The following is a 19623-nucleotide window of genomic DNA, read 5'->3' on the forward strand; positions in this document are numbered from 1 at the left end:
AAGTCTCCTCCACACCACATGGTGGCAGCATAACGCAAGCAAACACAAGAAGCGTCTCAGTACGCGAGTAAACACGGAATAGAGCAGAGGAGCGTCTCGTTTCGAGGCATCGGCACGAAAAACCGTCCTGAAAATGAGTTTTTGTTACTGTTTTTCTTGTTAGCTATGTGTGTGCGCCTCGCAGCGGCGTGAGTCACAGAGCTGTTCGCGTTTTATCAGCAACAGAGCGATAAATAGTGCTAGCCTGGACGCTTGTAGTCGGGGAGCTAGTTTTTTTTAACTAGTTAGCATCGATGAGGGCACCCAGCCTCGCCCTCAGTGCTGCAAACAAGACTGACCAGCTGGTACTGAGTTAGTTACCGGGCGGTCTGTGGGAGAAAGAAACCAGCAGAATGACAGGTGAGTGAAACAGTGAAGCAGTCTTGTGACAGCGCTAGTATTTGTTTTGTTGAAATGTGAAAGTAACTCCTCGGTTTACTCAGATGATGTCCTGTTGGATGTTCCTGTTATCCGGCAGCTGTACCACTGGGACTGTGGCTTAGCCTGCTCCAGGATGGTCCTCAAGTAAGAGCACATCAAGGTTTTTACCTTCAGAAGTCATGTTTTTGTTACACTATGTACTGTAGCTGCCATACAGACTGCAGTGCTTACTGTACTGCCTGTCAGCAGGCTCTTTTCTGAATTGCAAATCAAAGGTGCCTTGGCATTGTGTGAGGGATTCACACTCTGGTTGTCTGAATGTGTAGGTACCTCCACCCTGTCAGCGATGATGAGTTTCAGAGGGCGTGCTGGGATCTGAAGCTGACAGAAAGTGTGTGGACTATCGACCTGGCCTACCTCATGTGCCATCTAGGAATCAAACACTGCTTTTGTACACAGACTCTGGGTGTAGATAAGGGCTTTAAAAACCAGGTACGTAGTCCAAACTAACAGTGTAATTCTAACCAGTTTTGAACATTTTGATAGTTACCTATGATTGTGTCTTGATGATGTTTTGTTGTTGTTTACAGTCCTTTTACAAGAAGCATTTTGATACTGAAGAAAACAGAGTGAATGAGCTCTTCCTTAAAGCGGAGAGCAAAGGTGTGGTGGTGAAGAAATGGTGAGCTTCCTGTTGATGTTAATTTACCCGCCTACTTTTTTCAGTACCTTAAAATAAATATATGACCTCAGTTGTGTGTGCCTTCTCACAGTTCTGTGTCAGTTCAGGAAATCCAGTCTCATCTGGAGCAGGGCCACGTTGCCATAGTGCTGGTCAATGCTGTGGTGTTGACATGTGAACTGTGCTCCCAGCCTGTCAAATACTGCTGCTTCATGCCCGTGGGTCAGAAGTGTTTCTGCAGGAAGCCGGACTATCAGGGTCACTTTGTGGTTGTGTGTGGCTTCAACAGAACCACTGGCTCCATCTTCTACAATAACCCAGCGTATTCTGACCGTGAGTATACTTGTATTTCTACTTCTACCATAACTGTAAGTAAAATTAATCTGTGGTATGTAAGAGACCATCTTAGTAAATGTGAATCCTCCTTCTTAGCCTTACCTGTCATGACACTGCTCGTTGTGTGGAAGTTATTGTAGAAAAGCTGCCAGAGAAGTGGATGGCTCAAGGTTTGCAGGTGATCTGCTAGATTGAACTAGAGTTTAATATTCCACACAAATCCATACTGGGTGCACAAAATGTGCTCACTGGTGTTTTGAGCACCACAAGTAACTGCTGCCTGATTCCATTCACTTAAAAAGAAAAAAATCTCAAAGGCCGGTATCTCCAAAAGTCTTCATGTCACACTGGAATTATCAGGATGGCCATCATCCTGCTGTTGCCTCACAGCAAGAAGGTCCCCACCTGTTTACTGTATACTTTGCCCTGTTGCAGATGGTCAAGAGACCAATTTGAAAGCAGAAGAAAATAGATGGATGGATGAATAGCACTAAAGCAAAATTCTCTTAATTTGAGTTCTGTGAGCTGTTCTTTTTAAGGAATCCTCAGAAATAAAATATATATGATACAATTTAAATAAAACCTACTGTTAGGCTTAGACTAAGAAAGCTTAAATTTTGGCACACAGCGATAGAGTCGACCCTTAAACAGCAGCTGCTCTGCTTTCGGGTTTGGTGTAATGCCACTTTTTGTTGCAGCTGTTTTCAGTCATCGTGTGATTCGTGAACGTCAATGTTTCCATTAACATTAACAAACCTTGCTTGGTTCCATGTCACCGCATGAGCTGAACCCCTCACATTGTGAATGACAGAAATGCAGAAAAAAAGCTATGTTTAAAACAGATAAACCTCTAAACGGCGGACTTTATTTGCGGGGCAGCTGTGCTCTCTTTTCTTTCTCCTCCTTAGTAGTGACAGAGTCAATTCAAGCTGGTAGCACAAGTTTATGCTGCCTGGCTTGATGTTCAGTGGTGCATTTGTGCAGTTTCTGGAGTTAGAAATGGTTCATGTTTCACAAGTCATTGTTTTTTTCCATAAGCAAGCCTCTGTTGATCAGAGGCTTATTTGTTGTTTCATATGAATGGAGTCGTGCATGAGAAAGGTGAACACTTACTTAAGGTCCACTCTCGTATTGCTTCAGCATAGACAACATAATATATTCAGACCCAGCACTAATCCGAAGTAATTCTAATGAATCCAGAGGGAGCCACGAGGGTGTGGATCAAATTTCATGGTAATCCAGCAGGTGTTGAGACATTATGTATAAACACCATGGCTGGTGGTATTTACTGTATGGGCACCAGCGAGTTTTATAGCAGTCCATGAACATTGCCATCTATAGAGCTAACAGTGGGAGGCAGACCCAGAGTGCACTTTTTGAGCAGCTTATTTATAAATGTGTTTTTATTTATTTAACTTGGAGCTGACAGATCTGTGTGTGTGTATTTTTAGGGGTGTGCTGCACCAGCGTCAATAACTTTGAGGAAGCTCGACGCAGCTATGGGACAGACGAGGATATCCTGTTCGTGTTTAAAGAGAGTTGATGGATTTGGATTTTTGTCATTATAGGAATATCAAAATGCTGCAGATCCCCAGTCTAATGACACCTCCTCCTGTCTGCTGTCACAGATCCCCCTTTTGCAGGCTTTTTTCCTCCGGTGCCAAAAAGCCTGCTCACATATATACATGTACTGTATATGCCAACACTACTTAACCTTTGAATGATTCACCCTGGGAAGAATTAGGAATCCAGGATGGATCCTTTTATTTCTGTTTTTGTGATGAACAGATATTTCAGATTCATCTTATTGTCAATGTGGACGTTTTTAATGACTGCAGTTGTACTGGAATCTCACACTGAGTGTACAGACTTGCACAACTGTGGCAGAACTGCGGGAAACATGAGCAAGAGTAGAATTTACCAGGAAATTGTGTGCACATAATTCAGGGCCGATGTTGATAATACTTGGAGTGTTCATTTCTTTGTTCTGCTCAGTGTTAATGTGAAGCTGCTCATCCGCCCCCCCTCCAGCCTCGCCTCTACCTGCCTTTTAAAAATCCTCCCGACTCACCGCATTTTAATCAGACGATTCTGTAAACAGGGAAATACAGGAAGCAAGTCACGAGAGTATCAGGTAATTAATGCTCTAAATTGTGACTCAAATGATGAAGCAAGTTCAATGCACTACTCCATAGATGTATGGAACTCATGGACACTCAGCTCGGACGTGATGAAACGTGACTTCACCGGATTCAATTGCTTCACTGGAAAAGCAGCTCCGCATGTGTCCTGTGCCTTTGGGGAATGTGCTGGATACATGGATGCGTTAGGACTAGGATAAGTCATTTTGGTTTGTAAATGAAGACGAGGTCATTTCCTCATTGTCACGGAGTTTTATTTTTAACTTACATGTTTTTGCACTACACTTTCATACCAGACACGATTATGTTATTTAAATTATATTGCTTTTCCGAATCAAGGAAAAGTGGGTCCTGTCTGGTTGTGCTTCTGGGTGAAAACCACAAGTTTTATTTTTTTATTCAGTATAGATAGCGCTTTTATTATATGTTGTGATTAAAACATTTGAACAGCCTTGTTGTTTTCGTCTGCTTTATATAGGTTTAATAGTGAACTCATACCTTAAACCTCATGTTATAGGTCAAATCTTATATAAACAACATCAAGTGCTGTGTAGTTGGGACACTGTTTAAAAGGGAATTAAAAAGATTTGCTGTTGCCTGCACTCCAGCGTCGTCTCCGCACCTAAACAGAAAAATGAGTACGGTCAGGCATCTGTGACCACAGTGTACCCATCTTCAGATAGCTGCTTCCAACAAGATAACACGCCAGCTCACAAAGCTCAGATCATCTCAAGCAGGTTTCTTGAGCATCAGTTTGCTTTATTCCGATCATTTCCACAATCACCAGACCTAAATCTAGTACAGCACCTGTTTGATGTGGTGGAACTGGAGATTCACAACAACTGAGGCTACTGAATCGATGTGAACCAAAATCTCAAAGGAATGTTTATTGTATTCAAATAAGGATGTTAGCATGTCTAGTTGAACTAGACTGGTCTAAACACTCCATTTCCAGTCACTTCTCTTTTGCTTTGTATGATGTCAGTAGGAGGATTGAAACAAACAATTTCTTTCAGAGGACGAACTGAATTGAGACCCAGTATTAGATAAAAAAAAAAAAAAGTATTGTTTTAAGCCATTAAATACTACTGGTGGTTCCAGTAGAGTACAATGGCAAAAATATGGAAGTGAAAATGTGCACAACCCATAAACCCCATAAATTATGTCTACTGTGATTTTCCATCTCAGGCCTACTTCTCACCCAGATAACTTCCTTAAGAAGATTTATGTGTTCATTCTGAATGAAATGATAAGAATCAGTTGTTTGAAACAGGGAACCACTTTTTCTAAACCATTAAAAAGTACTTCTAATACTTCTAGTACCGCTGCATTTCAACCCTGCTGGTGCTTTTCCCCTTGTTAGCTGTCTGCCACAGGAGAGCTGCGGGCTACAACGCCAATTCAAAAGCCAGTGTCACCTGTAGGAAAATGTCTGTTACAGCCAATGATTTAAAAGGTGATTTGAAACACCAGGTTCATAGGTGATCTTTAATTCAGCAATGTTTCAGTTTAACAGTTCAAATGAGAACAGGACAAAGGTTTGACTTGAATGTTTTTTATCACATTAAATGATAGAAATCAGTCAGTCTGACAGACGTGATCTTTGTGTCAAATTAAATCTGAACTAAGCATGTTTCCTGCTGCAATAGGCTATAATAAATGTGCACTATTTGTAGAATATGTTCTACTCTTTTACTATTTTGGGTTTGAAGTCATGCTGAACAGCTTTGGCAAGTTGTTCTGCGTACTCAGCATACCGTCCAGTCATCTGCAAAGAAAAAGACACTGAAGAAGTCAGTCAAGGTTGCAAAAAATAGCTGAAGTGAATATACAACCATCCAGTCATTGTGCATAATTTACCTGGAGAATTGGAGGATGCACATATACGTGTGGTAGCAGCGGACATACAGACATGTTTGAATTCTGCATACATATAATCTTTTTGTGCCACTCATTCATTACATTCAAGGATTTCTGAGGGAAATATTGTTCGTCTCATCTTTGTTTTTGGAATAATACGATCAGAGATTTTAAATGAAACTTTATTTCTAATCAAAATTTCTAACATTTTAAAAGGTTACAATTTGTTAAATTTACCTTGAAACTCCACTTGTCACTTATTTGTCTATTCAGGTTGAGATCCATTTCTACCACGAGCAGCCCATCTCGGGTCCTAGAGAGGCCTGGCGTGCGACTGCCGTCGGGAGCTGCCACGTAACTGGACCCATAAAAATGTCCAAAGTCGTGGTGAGCTGAAAAAGCCAAGAAAATTGAGCTAAATCAGAGTCAAAATGTAGTTATTTGAAAAAGTGATTTGAAGTTTTGATATTTAAAAAATTAAAACATGATTTTTTTCTTCATAAAAAATTATTTTTATTCAAGTCCAAAAACTGCACACAAAAAAAAAACACTTTTTCAAATCAATAAAATTTTTGACCCTGATTTAGCTCCATGCAAGAACACCAAATCATTTTCTCGTCTGTTCATTAAGGACACCTTAAATAATTAACTCCCTCAGGCAGAATTAGCTTCATCCGCTTCACCATACAGTCATTTTTTGATAACACCATATGAAGAGATACGTGCATACATCCTGGGACTTAAGAAAATAAAACCTTTACCTTTTTTCCCATCACCAGACGTGAATTCACTTTTGAAATGTTCCTGTAGAAAAGATTATTTTTGGCATGATTTCATATTTTGTCATTCATCACAAATATGTTGGAATGATTCCTGCAAACTTACTGTCCCAACACGGTTAATGGCACACGTAAAACAGTGGTTAGCGATTGCTGCATTTCTGGCCTCTATAGACCACATGGGTTCACTGCAGAGAAGAAACAATATTATCATCGCATTATTTAGATATACTATGTAATAATGGTAGCGGCATGTCAATGATAACATTGCTTCAACCTGAATTCAGGGTCTAGGTATGGCAATCTGAGTATTTAATCTAACCTTTTTCTGAACGTAGGAATATGGATGACTAAAGCACATTATCAGTTACCACAATACCTGGATCACAAGGGCTGTCTGCACCATAGAAAGCTTACTGTTCCACTATTATTTTTGCATTTTCTTAGCTTACCACTGGTACCATGTGCCAGCAAAACAATACTGGACACCATGGACATGGGGAGGGGGGGGCTCCCTTACCTCAGAGCTCCAACTGTAGCCGAGGGATTGAAGATGATCTCAGCTCCATTCATGCTGTACATGAACCAATTGAGTGGATGATGACGGCCGTAGCAAATATTCACAGCAATCTTCCCAAACTGTGTCTGGAACACTGTGTGGCCAGTGTTGCCCTCCATGTAATATGTAGACTGAGTAGAAAACACGAGACAATGACAACAGCAGTTTTTCAGTTCCTGCACAGCCACAGTGGATTGTTTAGATCACTCACCTCATTAAAGTCCCCGATCCTGGGAATGTGGTTCTTCCTGCTCTTTCCCAGCACGTTTCCAGAGTTGGAGATGACCACCGCCGTGTTCCACAGGGTGCCGTGTAACTCCTCTCTCTCCAGAATCGGTGAAACTATGACCATGTTGTACTTTTTGGCCAGCTAATTGTAGAATTGCAGAACTGTTAGGTTTGCAGTCCCCAACGTATTAACCACGCTGCAGCAAAGCTCTACAATCTCACCTCTTGGCAGAAGCGTGTGGTGTTTCCTTCTTCAGCAGACTCTGCGAACTCTGTCCATGGTTCTTTCTCACGGGTGCAGAACGCAAAGGGCATGGCTGATAACGAAAGAAACAAAAACCCCAGTCTCTGTTGGTACCTATTCTGTATGTTTGTTGGATAGGTTTAGAATTCTTGCACATGGACACTCACTCCAGGTCTCCTGAAAGCAGACAATGTTTACACCACACATGGCTGCTACCTCAACCATTTCACCAATTCGGCTGTGCATGGCACTGATCTGTGAAGGGAGAGCAGTGATAAAATATTAACACCAGTCACTTCTACCAATGAAATGGAGCAATATTATTCATGGTATTGATGCTTTTCGTCAGGTAAATTATTTAAGCAGATACATGTTGAATACTTCTCTTGAACAATGTACATGAAGAGTTTTACAGAAAGTCATTCAGTCACCTTACAGCTTCCTGTCTGTATCTCTCTGCTAATGTACCTCAACAGGTTTGGTACATGTGGTCTTCTGGTTAGTACTGTAGTGTGTAACTAGTAACCTGATCCAGGACGGGGGCATCAGTGGGCAGAACAATGTGGTGCTGAATGAGTCCCACTCGGATGTTTCTGGGTGGCCTGAGTTGTTCCTGTGCCGCATCAAACTTATATCCTTTAAGCTCAAAGTCTCGCTCAGAAGCAGCTTCCACAGCACAGGCTGAGAGGTCCAGCTTCCTGTAAGACAGTGTTCAGAAAATAAAGCATTGTTCTTTTTGTGTTTCAGGTCTTTGCTTTGAGAAAGAAATTAAATAAATCTTTGAAACAAAATAAATGAATAAATACATTATTATCAGAGAAAGAAAGGGTACGTTAGCTGGCGGCAGCTTTTCAAGAACTCCTTGATCACAATGACAGAGCTCCTGAAGTCCCCTGCAGAGATGTGGGCAACCATCTTTTCAGGCACTTGAGCAAGTAGGCATTCATGGTATAGAGGCTTGAGAGGACTGAGAGCAAGTGGGAGTACTTGTCTGGCCTGACAAGATCACAAACTGAACTGTCTGGACTCATTTTAGGTTTTTCTCAGTGGCAGTGACAGGGAGACTAGTAAAAATCAGGTACTTTTTATGTAAATGACATGATACTTTTTTGATGATCTGAAAAAGAAGACTCGGAGTTATTGATGCGCATGTTTAGTTTTTTAGTATTTAATGTTGTAAATGAACAATAAAGTCTTCAAATGCGGAGAAGATGAAGAGATAAGCATACTTACACTGTAGAGTTGCATGGCCTGCTTGGACACAGAAACTGCACATATAGTTAAGTCCATATATATTTGGACAGTGACACAAGTTTTGTTTTTTAACCTTTTACTGAAAAATCTTACTTTTATAGTTATATAATGGACATGGGCATAATGTGTAGACTCGCTGCTTTCATTTTTAGGGTAGCCAGATATAAATTGAATGAAGGGTTTAGGAGTTTCAGCTCCTTAACATGTGCCACCCTTTTTTGACTCAAAGGCTACATCATTATCAATAAAGCAGATAAAAGGCCAGGAGTTGATTTGAGGTGTGGTGCTTGCATTTGGAAGATTTTGCTGTGAACAGACAACGTGGACAAAGTAGCTCTCCATGCAAATGAAACAAGCCAACCTTAAGCTGTGAAAACAGGAAAAGAAAACATCCAAGAAATTGCTACAGTATTAGGAGAGGCAGAATCTACAGTTTGGTCCATCCTGAGAAAGAAAGAAAGCACCATTAAACTCATCAATGCAAAAACACCGCACACCCATGGAAGACAACAGCGGTGGATGATCGCAGATTCATTTTCATGGTGATGAGAAACCCCTTCACAACAGCCAACCAAGTGAACAACACTGCTGTCCTGCAGCTTTTAGATGCATCCCTACTCCAACACAGCTGAATCAAATGGTTGGATTACTCTTCAGCATGCCATCAAGTTTGGGAAAGGCCTGATAACAAGCCATTCGTTTGATTCAGATGTGTCAGAACAAGGATGCGTCTAAAAGCTGCAGGACAGTAGCTCTCGAGGATTGGAGTTGGACACCCCTGATCTAAAGTGTACTAAAAAAAGCGTAAATTAAGGCCATCATTGCCATCAAGAGGTTTTCAACCAAGTATTAGAAATGAGCATTTTATTTTCAGTTATTGAATTTGTCCAGTTACTTTTGAGCCCCTGAAATGAAGGGCTTGTGTTAAAAAATGCTTTACTTCCTCACATTTTTATGCAATTGTTTTATTCAACCCAGTGAATTAAAGCTGAAAGTCCGAGTTGTTTCATTTAAAATTCATTGTGGGTAATTTACCGAACCAAAATTAGAAAAAAGTTGTCTCTGTCCAAATATTTATGGACCTAACTGTATGTAGGGTTTTTTAGTCTATACATTTATCAAACCTGTCTCTGTGCTGGCTGTAAGTTATCCTTCAGCTTGATCAAAGTCCACTGAGCAGAATAATAATTTACCAGGAACCAGAACAACAAAGAAGGAAACATAAAGAGAAACGGGAAAGCCCAATACTTCCTTTAGTAAATTTAAAAGAAATGCAGTATAAGTACAACAACTCACTTTGTCTCCTTCCCAAATAAGATGCGTTTCACCTCCACCAACTCGGCCTCTGGCAGATGGGACTCCAGAGATTTCTCCAGAGATTCAAACTCACATGCGGACATCTCTGCAGGTTTCTGTTGGTTTTGCAGCTCAACAGCAGAAGCAGCAGTATTTAATGGGATACTCTCGTTATATAATCCTTAGTGATTTCGAAAGAGTAGAGGAGCCCCCAGCTGTGGTTTGTGGAAGCCGGTCATTGACCTGAGACACGGCACTGCTGGCTGTGGCATTTGTGTTGAGCTGCAGATTAACCGAAGAGTTTGCTTGAATAATAAATGTGTTACCAAACCTAGGAGCAGGCTGAGCAGTAGCTATACTCTTCAATATTTCCACATCCTTCTGTAACAGCAAAATGAGAACAAATTTAAGTTTGCTGATTGATATTTAATATCAGTTTTTTCATTTTTCTCCTTGCAGCACAGCAAATCAAAATAATTACTCACAAAAAAAAATCGGTGTAGAAAATGGCTTTAAAACACTGGGCGTGATTGTCATGTGCATCTCTGTGTTCTATTGGATGCTGATGCTGCACAAGAGTTTAAATAAATCAGTGAGTAAAAGTTAAAATCCCATCCAAATAGCTCAACAGTCCACAATCTGTATAATCAAAAAATACATTCAAAGAACCTAAATTATATCTAGAGATTATATTGATCGTAAAATGGCTTTTTTCAGGATCATATACATTATATATTTTAGATTGCGACTAATGATCTTTTGACATATATATGTTTCTTTAATGTTGCAGCGTCTGCTGATTTTAATGTAGATCATCTGGAAAATAATAAGTAAATAAAGATTCGAAATAAATGGACTGGAATATTAAAGAACAAATATCCATCCATCCATCCATTCGCTTCCGCTTATCCTTTTCAGGGTCGCGGGGGGCGCTGGAGCCTATCCCAGCTGTCATAGGGCGAAAGGCGGGGTACACCCTGGACAGGTCGCCAGTCTGTCGCAGGGCTAACACATAGGGACAGACAACCATTCACACTCACATTCACTTGCACATTCACACCTAGTGACAATTTGGATTAATCAATTAACCTATCCCCACAAGCTGCATGTCTTTGGACATGCAGCTTAAAGAACAAATATTTACCTCCAAATTTATAAAAGTATCATTACACTGAAATACTTAAAGTGCAAGTATATTAAACCCGTACTTAAGTAAACTGCTAAAGGTACTCAGTTACATTCCTACTGGTCCTATCCATGTGCTAATCCAGGGGTGTCAAAGTCATTTAACATTGCGGTCCACTTTGACACCCCTGGAGCCAGACCAGTGAAACTCCCCTTGCTGTCAGTGTAAAGAAGTTACATAGTTAACGGTTTTTCTACATGATAAAGAAAAAGCTTCTATGATAAAGAAAGAAATCAGTGTTTAAGATTTGGCCAAAAGTGTTTGATACGAAAAATAGGTTTTGGCCACTAAGAATTTGTTTTAGAGAATGGAGTCTAGTGTTTTAGCAATTCAGAAAAATTGTAATAGCTGTCATTAGTTCATTTGTTCTCAATAGCCAACATATTTCAAGGAAACTGAAATTGAATGAGTTGTTTTAAATGTAGCAAAAATTTAAAAACAAAGAAAGAATACATGTTTCTGGTTTATCAGAGTCATGTTGTAATGTGGGCAAGGCTTTGGGAAGTAGGGTTGCTGAGAGAACTACAGCACCCCCTGGTGGATGGTAAAGGCAACCCAGATAGCAAGACGACATTGAATTGATGTTGATTTTTCATCCGATCCGTCGTTATGGTTGAAATGCCAATGTTGTAACAACATTGAAATACCGTGGTAAACCGACGGTCTTACTATAGGGACGTTGTAATGATGTTGATTTACCTTTGTTTTTTTGTCATTGATATTTGATCTTTTTGTAGTCGACCAGGTGACAACAACAACATCGAGAAAACGTCTATTTATAGTTTACCATCATTCGGCGCCGGTCACCATCAAAAAGCCATCGATTTGTAGTTGAGCGTTAAATTGCATTGCAACTGAGCGGGTATAAAGTACCGGAGAAAGTAAAAAAAATTTGTTCTTTTGTTATCAATGACTTTGGTCTAGTTCACCAGCTTTAAAAAATCGTGTCGACGTGCAATTTATGTATAGTTGACCGGGAGCAGCGATCACTTGGACTATTCCGCAGCACCCCTCTCAGTGGTACATCCCTCCAGGTAACCATTGTCTTGTACAGTAGAGCGGGACATTAGATTTACTTTCAGCGGAATTGACCGGAGAAGGGGCATCAGTTCATGCACTGCACTGGCCTGCACCACGATTAGTATAAGGTAAGAATGAATGAATTTTTTTCTATTCGTTATTTTGACGGTTGCATTTGAATAACAGTAAAAAACTCGTTAATGTAAAGTTTCGGACAAAATGTTTGAGCCCGAAATTGTGTCTACTTTCATCTTACAATCCGGCAACAAATAAAGTGCACTGCGAACAAAGTCTATCAACAAAGAAAACATTTCGTTTCATACTTTTCCGTGATATTCCCTTACAAAGCTAGCTTTAACGCTTCGAGGGTTCCTTTGTTCTTGCCATCGCCTCGGCGCTTGACCGACTTTCGCTCTGTAGTTGCTTTTTAGCATACTACTACAAAAAATTGTAAATCTGTGATATATGATTGATAAACGTAAAGGTAACTGTATAAATGTGTTCAATGACTTTGTTACTTTTAATGATTGGAGAGCACCCGCTTCAATTCGCACTCAATTCAAACTTTAGTTGCACGCTCACCTAACTTGCGTTTGCACCTTTTGTCCACACGTAAACTGCGTTTTCGTTAACTGAAAACTGAGATTTTTAAAGACGCCTGCTGGGGTGGATATTTTTCGAAAACTCCGTTTCAGCATTTACGTGTGGACGAGGAAAACGGAGAAAACGCAGCAAAGGTGTGCGCCTAGTTTGATGTCACACTGTACGCCACGTTTTTGTCTCGGTGCCATGAATTCCTACAATGGCAAACTTAGACAAAATACTGTTAATTTTATTATTTTCAGTGTTTAAATGCTTACATATACACACGCAGTTACTGTCCCTTCACACACAGGACTCGGTTCAGCTTCTATAAGCCGTCTTTGTATCTAGTTTTCCCTCTTTATTGACATTGTGCCCTATTTTTCCTCTTTTTTTCAGATCTGATTTGGTAACTTCCATCAATAAGTAAGAAACTCACGTCCTTAAATAAATTCCTAGTGTTAAACAATTTGCTTATTTGGCTATTTCCAAATATAGCACTATTTGTTTAATCTGATATACACTGACAATGACATCACGCTGGTCAAGGAGGCGCAAATTACGGAAAATGGTTGAGGCAGCAGAGTCAGATATACTCAGGCACTTTAAAGAGATGGTTGCTGAAAAACATAACCAAAACGGCAATGCACAAGTTAAAGTTAAGCGACCGCAGGTTGCGGAAGAGTCTGGTGTGTCCCACTGTTGTCACCCAGGTATAGACAGTCAAGTATTTACCAGTCGCTATGAGCAGATTTCAGAAGTATGTGAGACCTATGTATCACCCGACAAGGATAATGACTGTGACCGCAGTTTTCCCCCCCAGCCCACTGACAGCAGGCATCATAATGCCCCGCCCAGCTTCCGGCACCTTTCGCCACTCCGGCAAAACACACAAAACGACACAGCTTTGCGATCTCCCCAGCATGCAGAGTCAGATGTCGAGGACTTCTTTATAGATGGTATGCTTTTAAAGCTGAATCACAATGTCATTGTGCTCTTATCTTCAAAACACCAGTTTATACTCCTGAATGTCATCTTGTTGTGATTTTTTTTTTTTTTTTTTTTTTTTTTTTTTTTTGTGAGGCCACTATTACAAGGCAAGTTCGAAAATCTTGGAATTTCACATTTTACATGGTATAAATTGTAAATGGCCTATATTTGTACAGCGCTTTAACTAGTCCCTAAGTACCCCAAAGCGCTTTACACATTCAGTCATCCACCCATTCACACACAATTCACACACTGGTGATGGCAGCTACATATAGAAATATCAAATATATGTGACATGCAAAAACTAGCAAACACTTTTAGCAGTTAGAACAACTTATACTTGAATGCAGAATGTTACACCATCACTTATGGATCTATTAGTTTTTCCCCTCACTGCTTAAGCCATTAATCTTTCTAGAATTGTTCCTTGAAACAGATGCGACCTCACAAAAGATGTTAACGATGCTGTCAGACCTGACCAGAGCAGTTAACGAACTCCGTGAGGAGGTCAGAGCCATCCGCCATCCCTGCTGCAATGAATCGGTAGATGCTGGGGTACTGCCTCTGGATTTGCCCTTGCACAACATTGAGGAGCTAAAGAATGCAGAGGCAGCTCTTCAATCACAAGAAGCAAATAAGGCAATGGTAAGTATATAAAGGTTATGTACACTTTGTAACTATAAAGTGTAATAGCTGTCAGATGTGATTTAAATATTGATTATACACACAAGCACTTGCATGCACATTTAGGACATGAGACACGCTAATTCCATCTCTTAAAATGTGTCTATAGGTGAGACGCTTTGCCTTGATTGGAGGGACCACACTGGAGGTGCGAGTCCGCCATGTAATGGCTTATGCCATTACAAACGAGCTGGCCTCGGTACTAAACTGGGCAGGGAAAAAAACCAAGGACCACACAAAGCAAAAAAGGGCATTTAAAGATACAGCGCTGTGCAGATGCATATTTGGTAAGTTTTACTGTTTATTGTAGTTTTATGAGCCTAAAGTGAACAATAAAGGGATCAATTGATCTGCTGGGTGTGTTTCACATTTCCTATGTCCGGTTTTTGCTATATTACTTTGTCTTTCTTAATAACAAGACTTTCATGTCCGGTTAATCTGGAGATGGAGTCTTTGGTCTTTGGCTTGTTTAGTCCTCGGGTTGTAGTTTTTACAGCCCGAGGACCCAATGTTTATTTTGTTTTAAAGGATACACGGCACACCATGCTAAGACTTATCACTTTTTCCGCTCATAGCTCTTTGGGAATCAAATGTGGCAGATTTACGCCTGGTGACTTTCAGGTTTATCAGCCTAGGAGTTTACATACTTTCTCCCCGCTGAAGACAGTTAACAAGAGCTTATTCATGTGCTCTAATTCACTTTTGTGCGTGTGTGTGTGTGTATTTTTGTCCTAGATGGCCTGACGCAGCAGTTAGGGGCAAACTCTATGTCCGAGTTTGTCTTTGCACAAGCAGTGCAGAAATGGCTCCGATACGCCCCAGATCGTTTGGGTGGTGCAGGACGCACATCATGCATCCCCATCCCAGAGTAAAAAATTACAAACTTCTGTGAAACATATAAATGTAAATAGGAAACTGTCTTTTAATAAAGTATTTAGCAAACAAAACTATTGACCTTTTTTTTTGTTTAGTTTTTTTTCTGTGTTACATCACATGCAATGCTTTGTTATTTTAGGATATTAATATTGACATGATACATTGTGAGACTTTTTATATATATATATATATATATATATATATATATATATATATATATATATATATATATATATATATATATATATATATATATATATATATATATATATATATATATATATATATATATATATATATATATATATATATATATATATATATATATAAAAATAATATGGGTGTCCAATTTGAGAAATAAGTACAGTACAAAAACAAGTACAATTATGTGTTTAGGTGGTTTAAGTATTGATGGAAACATGCAGTAGTTTAGTATTGGTTAAAATACCTATAAAGAAATGTAGATTTCCAGTCATGATTTAATTGTTGTTTTAATAAAAAGCAACTGTGCGAAAGAGGTGGAAAATCAACACCATAGCTCAACAGTGTTTAAATATCAGAATCTGACATTGTTTCATTGTCAACAGTATTAGAAAAATATAACGTCGAATCAATGTCAGGTTTCAACATTGATTCAACATCAAAACCTGACGTTTCAACATTAAAAAAGGGTGCAAGAATGACGTTAGGTCAACGTCACACCTCAACGTTGATTCAATGACATCGCCTGATATTGACTCAATATTGTTTCAATGTTTCCTTGCTATCTGGGAACGCACAGCAGGAAAACGGGGTACAACGTTTTTTTTAATTAGCAAGACATCCTTTCATGGACAAACATTGTGTTTTTAATTAGATTGTTCTATACTTATTTTAAGGACCATAATCACAGATGAAAACATGCATTGTAGATTTACACTTAAATGTTTATGTAAATCTTTTTTATATTTATGTTGAGAGCGCACCTTCCACATCCTGTGGAAGTAACCCCACCATCTAACACGTTCCCGCAGCTGTGTGCATGACTGAAAATCAGTTTAGTTCAATTTCTTTCGTTCCCTTGAGTTTTCCTAATGAACACAGCAAGCAAGTCCTCAATGCAGGCAAATCCAATCACATCATCATTAATTCTTTGGCAGTGCAGTATTAGCAGGGAGCGCGCAGACTGTAATACACTGCAGTTAGATTTCTGGTAAAGAAAAACCTGAGACAATTTTTCCATCAGTAATTCATTAAGCGCACTTATTCTGTTTGATTTCATTTTTATTTTTATATTATCTTTTTTTTATTTATTTAGCGCAAAGAAAAGTTTAACGCCAACTTGCAGAAAGTAGCGAAAGTTTAATCCAAGTGGTTCAAATTTCAAAAAATCCAAAAGGCAAAATGCAGGAAAAGAGGGAGGGAAAACTGTGGGAAAGGATTCAGACTAAATACACAATATGGAGAATATAAGGTGCAGGTGAACGAAATCTGACAATAAGCAGGGCGGGAAGAGAACAAAGGCAGGAAGTCAAGAAAATAGCAAGGAAACAGCTCTCAAAATATATCAGAAAGTCACTGAAAGATGGACAAAAAGGAACTCACACAGACAGGCAGGAAGCCACAAAAGACATGAGGAAAAGGAAAATGCTTAGAAACACAAGAAACTAGGAAGATACACAGCAGCTCATACTTCTAATTTACCTCTCTGTGACATTCTGGTTACAGTAACAATTTAATGCAGAAATATAAAATCTCAAAATGTAACTTATTCTATTGAACTTCTTCAATATTGACTATTATTAACTAAAAAGAAATCATCCACTTTAGCTCAGTTAAAATAGAAATATAGCAAAGTATTCAGATTTATACATATAAATTGACAGTGTTAAATTTAGTGGCTCTTGCTGTTTGGAGGAATGTTTTTGGTCTGAGGCATCCGTCTCTTTCTAGTCTTTCTGTCTGGCTCTTTGTCAGTCAGCCTCTTCAGCAGTTCTACAACAGAAGCAATGACAAACCACATGAGGTAACTTTATGTTTGTTTTGTAGCATTTTCACAATGGCAGGAATGGGTTTGTCCAGCAGGAGGCCTCAGAGAGCCACTTCCACAGCCCCGATGTTATTCTTATCATTAATATTATTTTATTGTTACCTGTTAATTCAGGATGACTTTGACTGTTGTTGTTCTGAAGGGAGACATATTTCTGACCTCCAGCCTCATGGTCTCCTGAGGAAGCACAAGAAGTCACGGGCATGCTTTCAAGCATAGGTAAAATCATACTTTACATTCAGCTTTCAAAAAATTAGGATGGCAACATGCATTTCATTCACGATACCCCTGAAAGCACCAGAATTAGTTTGTCCTGCCACTTATCATCATTACATCAATATATTTGGAATCTAATTATTTAGACCAGACACTGATAACATAATTAGGTTTTGAAAATGCTTTTATAATCTGGGTGTTTGTTCCTCTGAAGTCCTGCTGATGGATGGACCAGACGGACTCACGGCAGACTCACAGGAGGACGTAGTAGTGTCTGGCTACCAGCACACTGCTGGCCAGAGCCAAATTGTGCTGCTTGGCTGCCAGGTTCATCACTTTACCACTGCTGTCCATCAGGTCCACACAATCTGCAGGAAGAATTTTGTTGCTTTTAGAATTTGTATAAGAACAATTGAAAATGATCCAGCATTTCAGTCCAGTACCTTTGGAGTCCACACCAGCCCTCTCTTTCAAATGATTGAGGAAGTTTATCAGCTTACAGTTGAGATTGAACATTTCCATCCTGCCCTCTGCCAAGAAGTCATGCACATGCATTCACAAAAAATTTGGAACAAATGCTGTAAGGTGCAAAAAAACCCCAAAAAACCTGCATGCCTGCAAACCTTTAAGCCTGCATGTACAGTATTAACATGCCCAGAAACTTTACTAACCTCCAAACAAGACATTCACAAACATTTTTAGGTCCAGACTCCTGACAGCAGTTAAGCTCCAGTGATACTAGAGGTAGAAGAAGACTGGGCACAAAGTGGAACAATAAAAGCACTTTAGTGTTGTGGTCTGCACTTTTTCACACATCCACCGCCCTCAGAGAGTTAAACACACACACACACACGCATGTTCCCTCATTTGCATCCACCTCTCCTCGCTCACAAAGCTTGAGTCTTTTAAAAGGATGAACAGGGGACTATTTCTGCTTGTATCCATGGAGTCTCTACACACAGTGAGACCGGCACTCTGGGCTTAACAGCTGCATGGGCGGAGATGTCAGTATTGAAAAAAAAAAAGCTGGCTTTATTGTTTCCCGCCACAGACTGGAACCCAACACCATTTGCACTTACAGTAACTGACTTATAAAGACAGATACACCGAGATTTCATTTTGGTACCACAGAGGAAGGATAGAAGTTTAAAATAACAAAATTCAAATAAACAGCCAACATCAATAAAAGATAAGTTCTATCATCTGTTCATTTTTGGTGTATAGTTACATTACAGACACTACTACACTCAATCAAAAGCAATGTGGAGTCTCTGTAGCTCAATCTGCCACATGAATGACTGATTCCTTAAAGCCTCTGTAATTAGTATTTTATAAAAGATCTTTTCCTACTGGCTACTTTCAGCTGCTACTTGTCATACCTCAGCTTTAGGTTTGAGTTCATTCATTTGCTAATGAATACCAGAACACACAACAATGATACCTGTTCAATACCTGTCCAAAAATAACTTAGATTTGCCCAGAAGCAAAAGTCATTTCCATTTCCCCATTACTAGGCTGTAGTATAAGAGACTGCAGAACCAGACTCACCTGGATTGATTACAAGAAGGCCTATGACTCAATGCTCCACACCTGGATCCTGGAATGCCTAGAACTATATAAGATCAACAGGACCATGAGAGCCTTCATCAGGAACTCAATGGGGATGTGGCGGACAACACTGGAGGCCAAACTCAAGCCCATAGCACAAGTCACCATCAAGTGCGGGATCTACCAAGGAGATGCTCTGTCCCCACTGCTGTTCTGCATAGGCCTGAACCCCCTCAGTGAGATCATTAACAAGACTGGCTACGGATACCGACTACGGAATGGAGCAGTTGTCAGCCACCTCCTGTACATGGATGACATCAAGCTGTATGCCAAGAGTGAATGAGACATCGATTCATTGATCCACACTACCAGGCTATACAGCAATGACATCGGGATGTCATTCGGGCTGGAGAAGTGTAGTCGGATGGTAACAAAGAGAGGGAAGGTAGTCAGAACTGAGGGGATCGAGCTACCAGAAGGCAACATTGCAGACATAGAGGACAGTTACAAGTACCTGGGGATCCCGCAGGCGAATGGGAACCATGAAGAGGCCGCTAGGAAAGCTGCAACCACCAAGTACCTGCAGAGGGTCAGGCAAGTCCTGAGGAGTCAGCTGAATGGTAAGAACAAGATCTGGGCTACCCCTGCTGGGGTAATAGGCTGGCCAAAGGAGGAGATAGAAGCCACTGACAT

General features: G+C 39.9%; 4 protein-coding genes across 4 annotated transcripts; 2 read left to right on the top strand and 2 right to left on the bottom strand.

Annotated features, from left to right (window-relative positions):
- The first annotated feature begins 73 nt into the window (after positions 1-73).
- gucd1 (guanylyl cyclase domain containing 1) lies at positions 74-4017 on the top strand. The gene is made up of 6 exons (XM_080893783.1): positions 74-399; positions 483-564; positions 747-912; positions 1011-1102; positions 1194-1435; positions 2890-4017. Exons 1-6 carry the CDS (start codon positions 393-395, stop codon positions 2979-2981), a joined length of 681 nt encoding a protein of 226 aa, XP_080749909.1. The 5' UTR covers positions 74-392; the 3' UTR covers positions 2982-4017.
- A 289-nt stretch (positions 4018-4306) lies between these two features.
- On the bottom strand, positions 4307-11858 carry upb1 (ureidopropionase, beta). The gene is made up of 11 exons (XM_080893781.1): positions 11685-11858; positions 9800-10180; positions 7776-7947; positions 7417-7504; positions 7228-7322; positions 6989-7147; positions 6739-6908; positions 6325-6406; positions 6201-6243; positions 5677-5831; positions 4307-5347 (listed from the first exon to the last, which is right to left on the bottom strand). Exons 2-11 carry the CDS (start codon positions 9901-9903, stop codon positions 5264-5266), a joined length of 1152 nt encoding a protein of 383 aa, XP_080749907.1. The 5' UTR covers positions 9904-10180; positions 11685-11858; the 3' UTR covers positions 4307-5263.
- Positions 11859-12013: 155 nt separating this feature from the next.
- Positions 12014-15208, top strand: LOC308403975 (uncharacterized protein). The gene is made up of 5 exons (XM_080893782.1): positions 12014-12133; positions 12987-13546; positions 14014-14222; positions 14371-14548; positions 14997-15208. Exons 2-5 carry the CDS (start codon positions 13117-13119, stop codon positions 15131-15133), a joined length of 954 nt encoding a protein of 317 aa, XP_080749908.1. The 5' UTR covers positions 12014-12133; positions 12987-13116; the 3' UTR covers positions 15134-15208.
- A 1316-nt stretch (positions 15209-16524) lies between these two features.
- On the bottom strand, positions 16525-18386 carry c8h22orf15 (chromosome 8 C22orf15 homolog). Its single transcript, XM_080893919.1, is given in 6 exon segments — positions 16525-17111; positions 17269-17343; positions 17628-17634; positions 17638-17750; positions 17826-17912; positions 18054-18386. Coding segments are annotated over 6 exon segments (408 nt in total). The 5' UTR covers positions 18079-18386; the 3' UTR covers positions 16525-17010.
- Between the last annotated feature and the right edge of the window lie 1237 nt (positions 18387-19623).

Source organism: Rhamphochromis sp. 'chilingali' (genome assembly GCF_963969265.1).
Source record: "Rhamphochromis sp. 'chilingali' genome assembly, chromosome: 10".
NCBI classification, from domain to species: Eukaryota; Metazoa; Chordata; class Actinopteri; order Cichliformes; family Cichlidae; genus Rhamphochromis; species Rhamphochromis sp. 'chilingali'.

Excerpts from the sequence above, each read along its gene's own strand:
- gucd1 (XM_080893783.1), top strand. Across the intron at positions 565-746 it reads TGCTCCAGGATGGTCCTCAA|GTACCTCCACCCTGTCAGCG; the intron begins GTAAGAGCACAT and ends CTGAATGTGTAG. Across the intron at positions 1,436-2,889 it reads TAACCCAGCGTATTCTGACC|GGGTGTGCTGCACCAGCGTC; the intron begins GTGAGTATACTT and ends GTGTATTTTTAG.
- upb1 (XM_080893781.1), bottom strand. The coding sequence starts at position 9,903 with ATGTCCGCATGTGAGTTTGAATCTCTGGAGAAATCTCTGGAGTCCCAT. Across the intron at positions 7,148-7,227 it reads CCACACGCTTCTGCCAAGAG|CTGGCCAAAAAGTACAACAT; the intron begins GTGAGATTGTAG and ends TTCTACAATTAG. Across the intron at positions 6,244-6,324 it reads CCATTAACCGTGTTGGGACA|GAACATTTCAAAAGTGAATT; the intron begins GTAAGTTTGCAG and ends TCTTTTCTACAG.
- LOC308403975 (XM_080893782.1), top strand. The coding sequence starts at position 13,117 with ATGACATCACGCTGGTCAAGGAGGCGCAAATTACGGAAAATGGTTGAG. Across the intron at positions 13,547-14,013 it reads CGAGGACTTCTTTATAGATG|ATGCGACCTCACAAAAGATG; the intron begins GTATGCTTTTAA and ends TCCTTGAAACAG. Across the intron at positions 14,549-14,996 it reads GCTGTGCAGATGCATATTTG|ATGGCCTGACGCAGCAGTTA; the intron begins GTAAGTTTTACT and ends TTTTTGTCCTAG.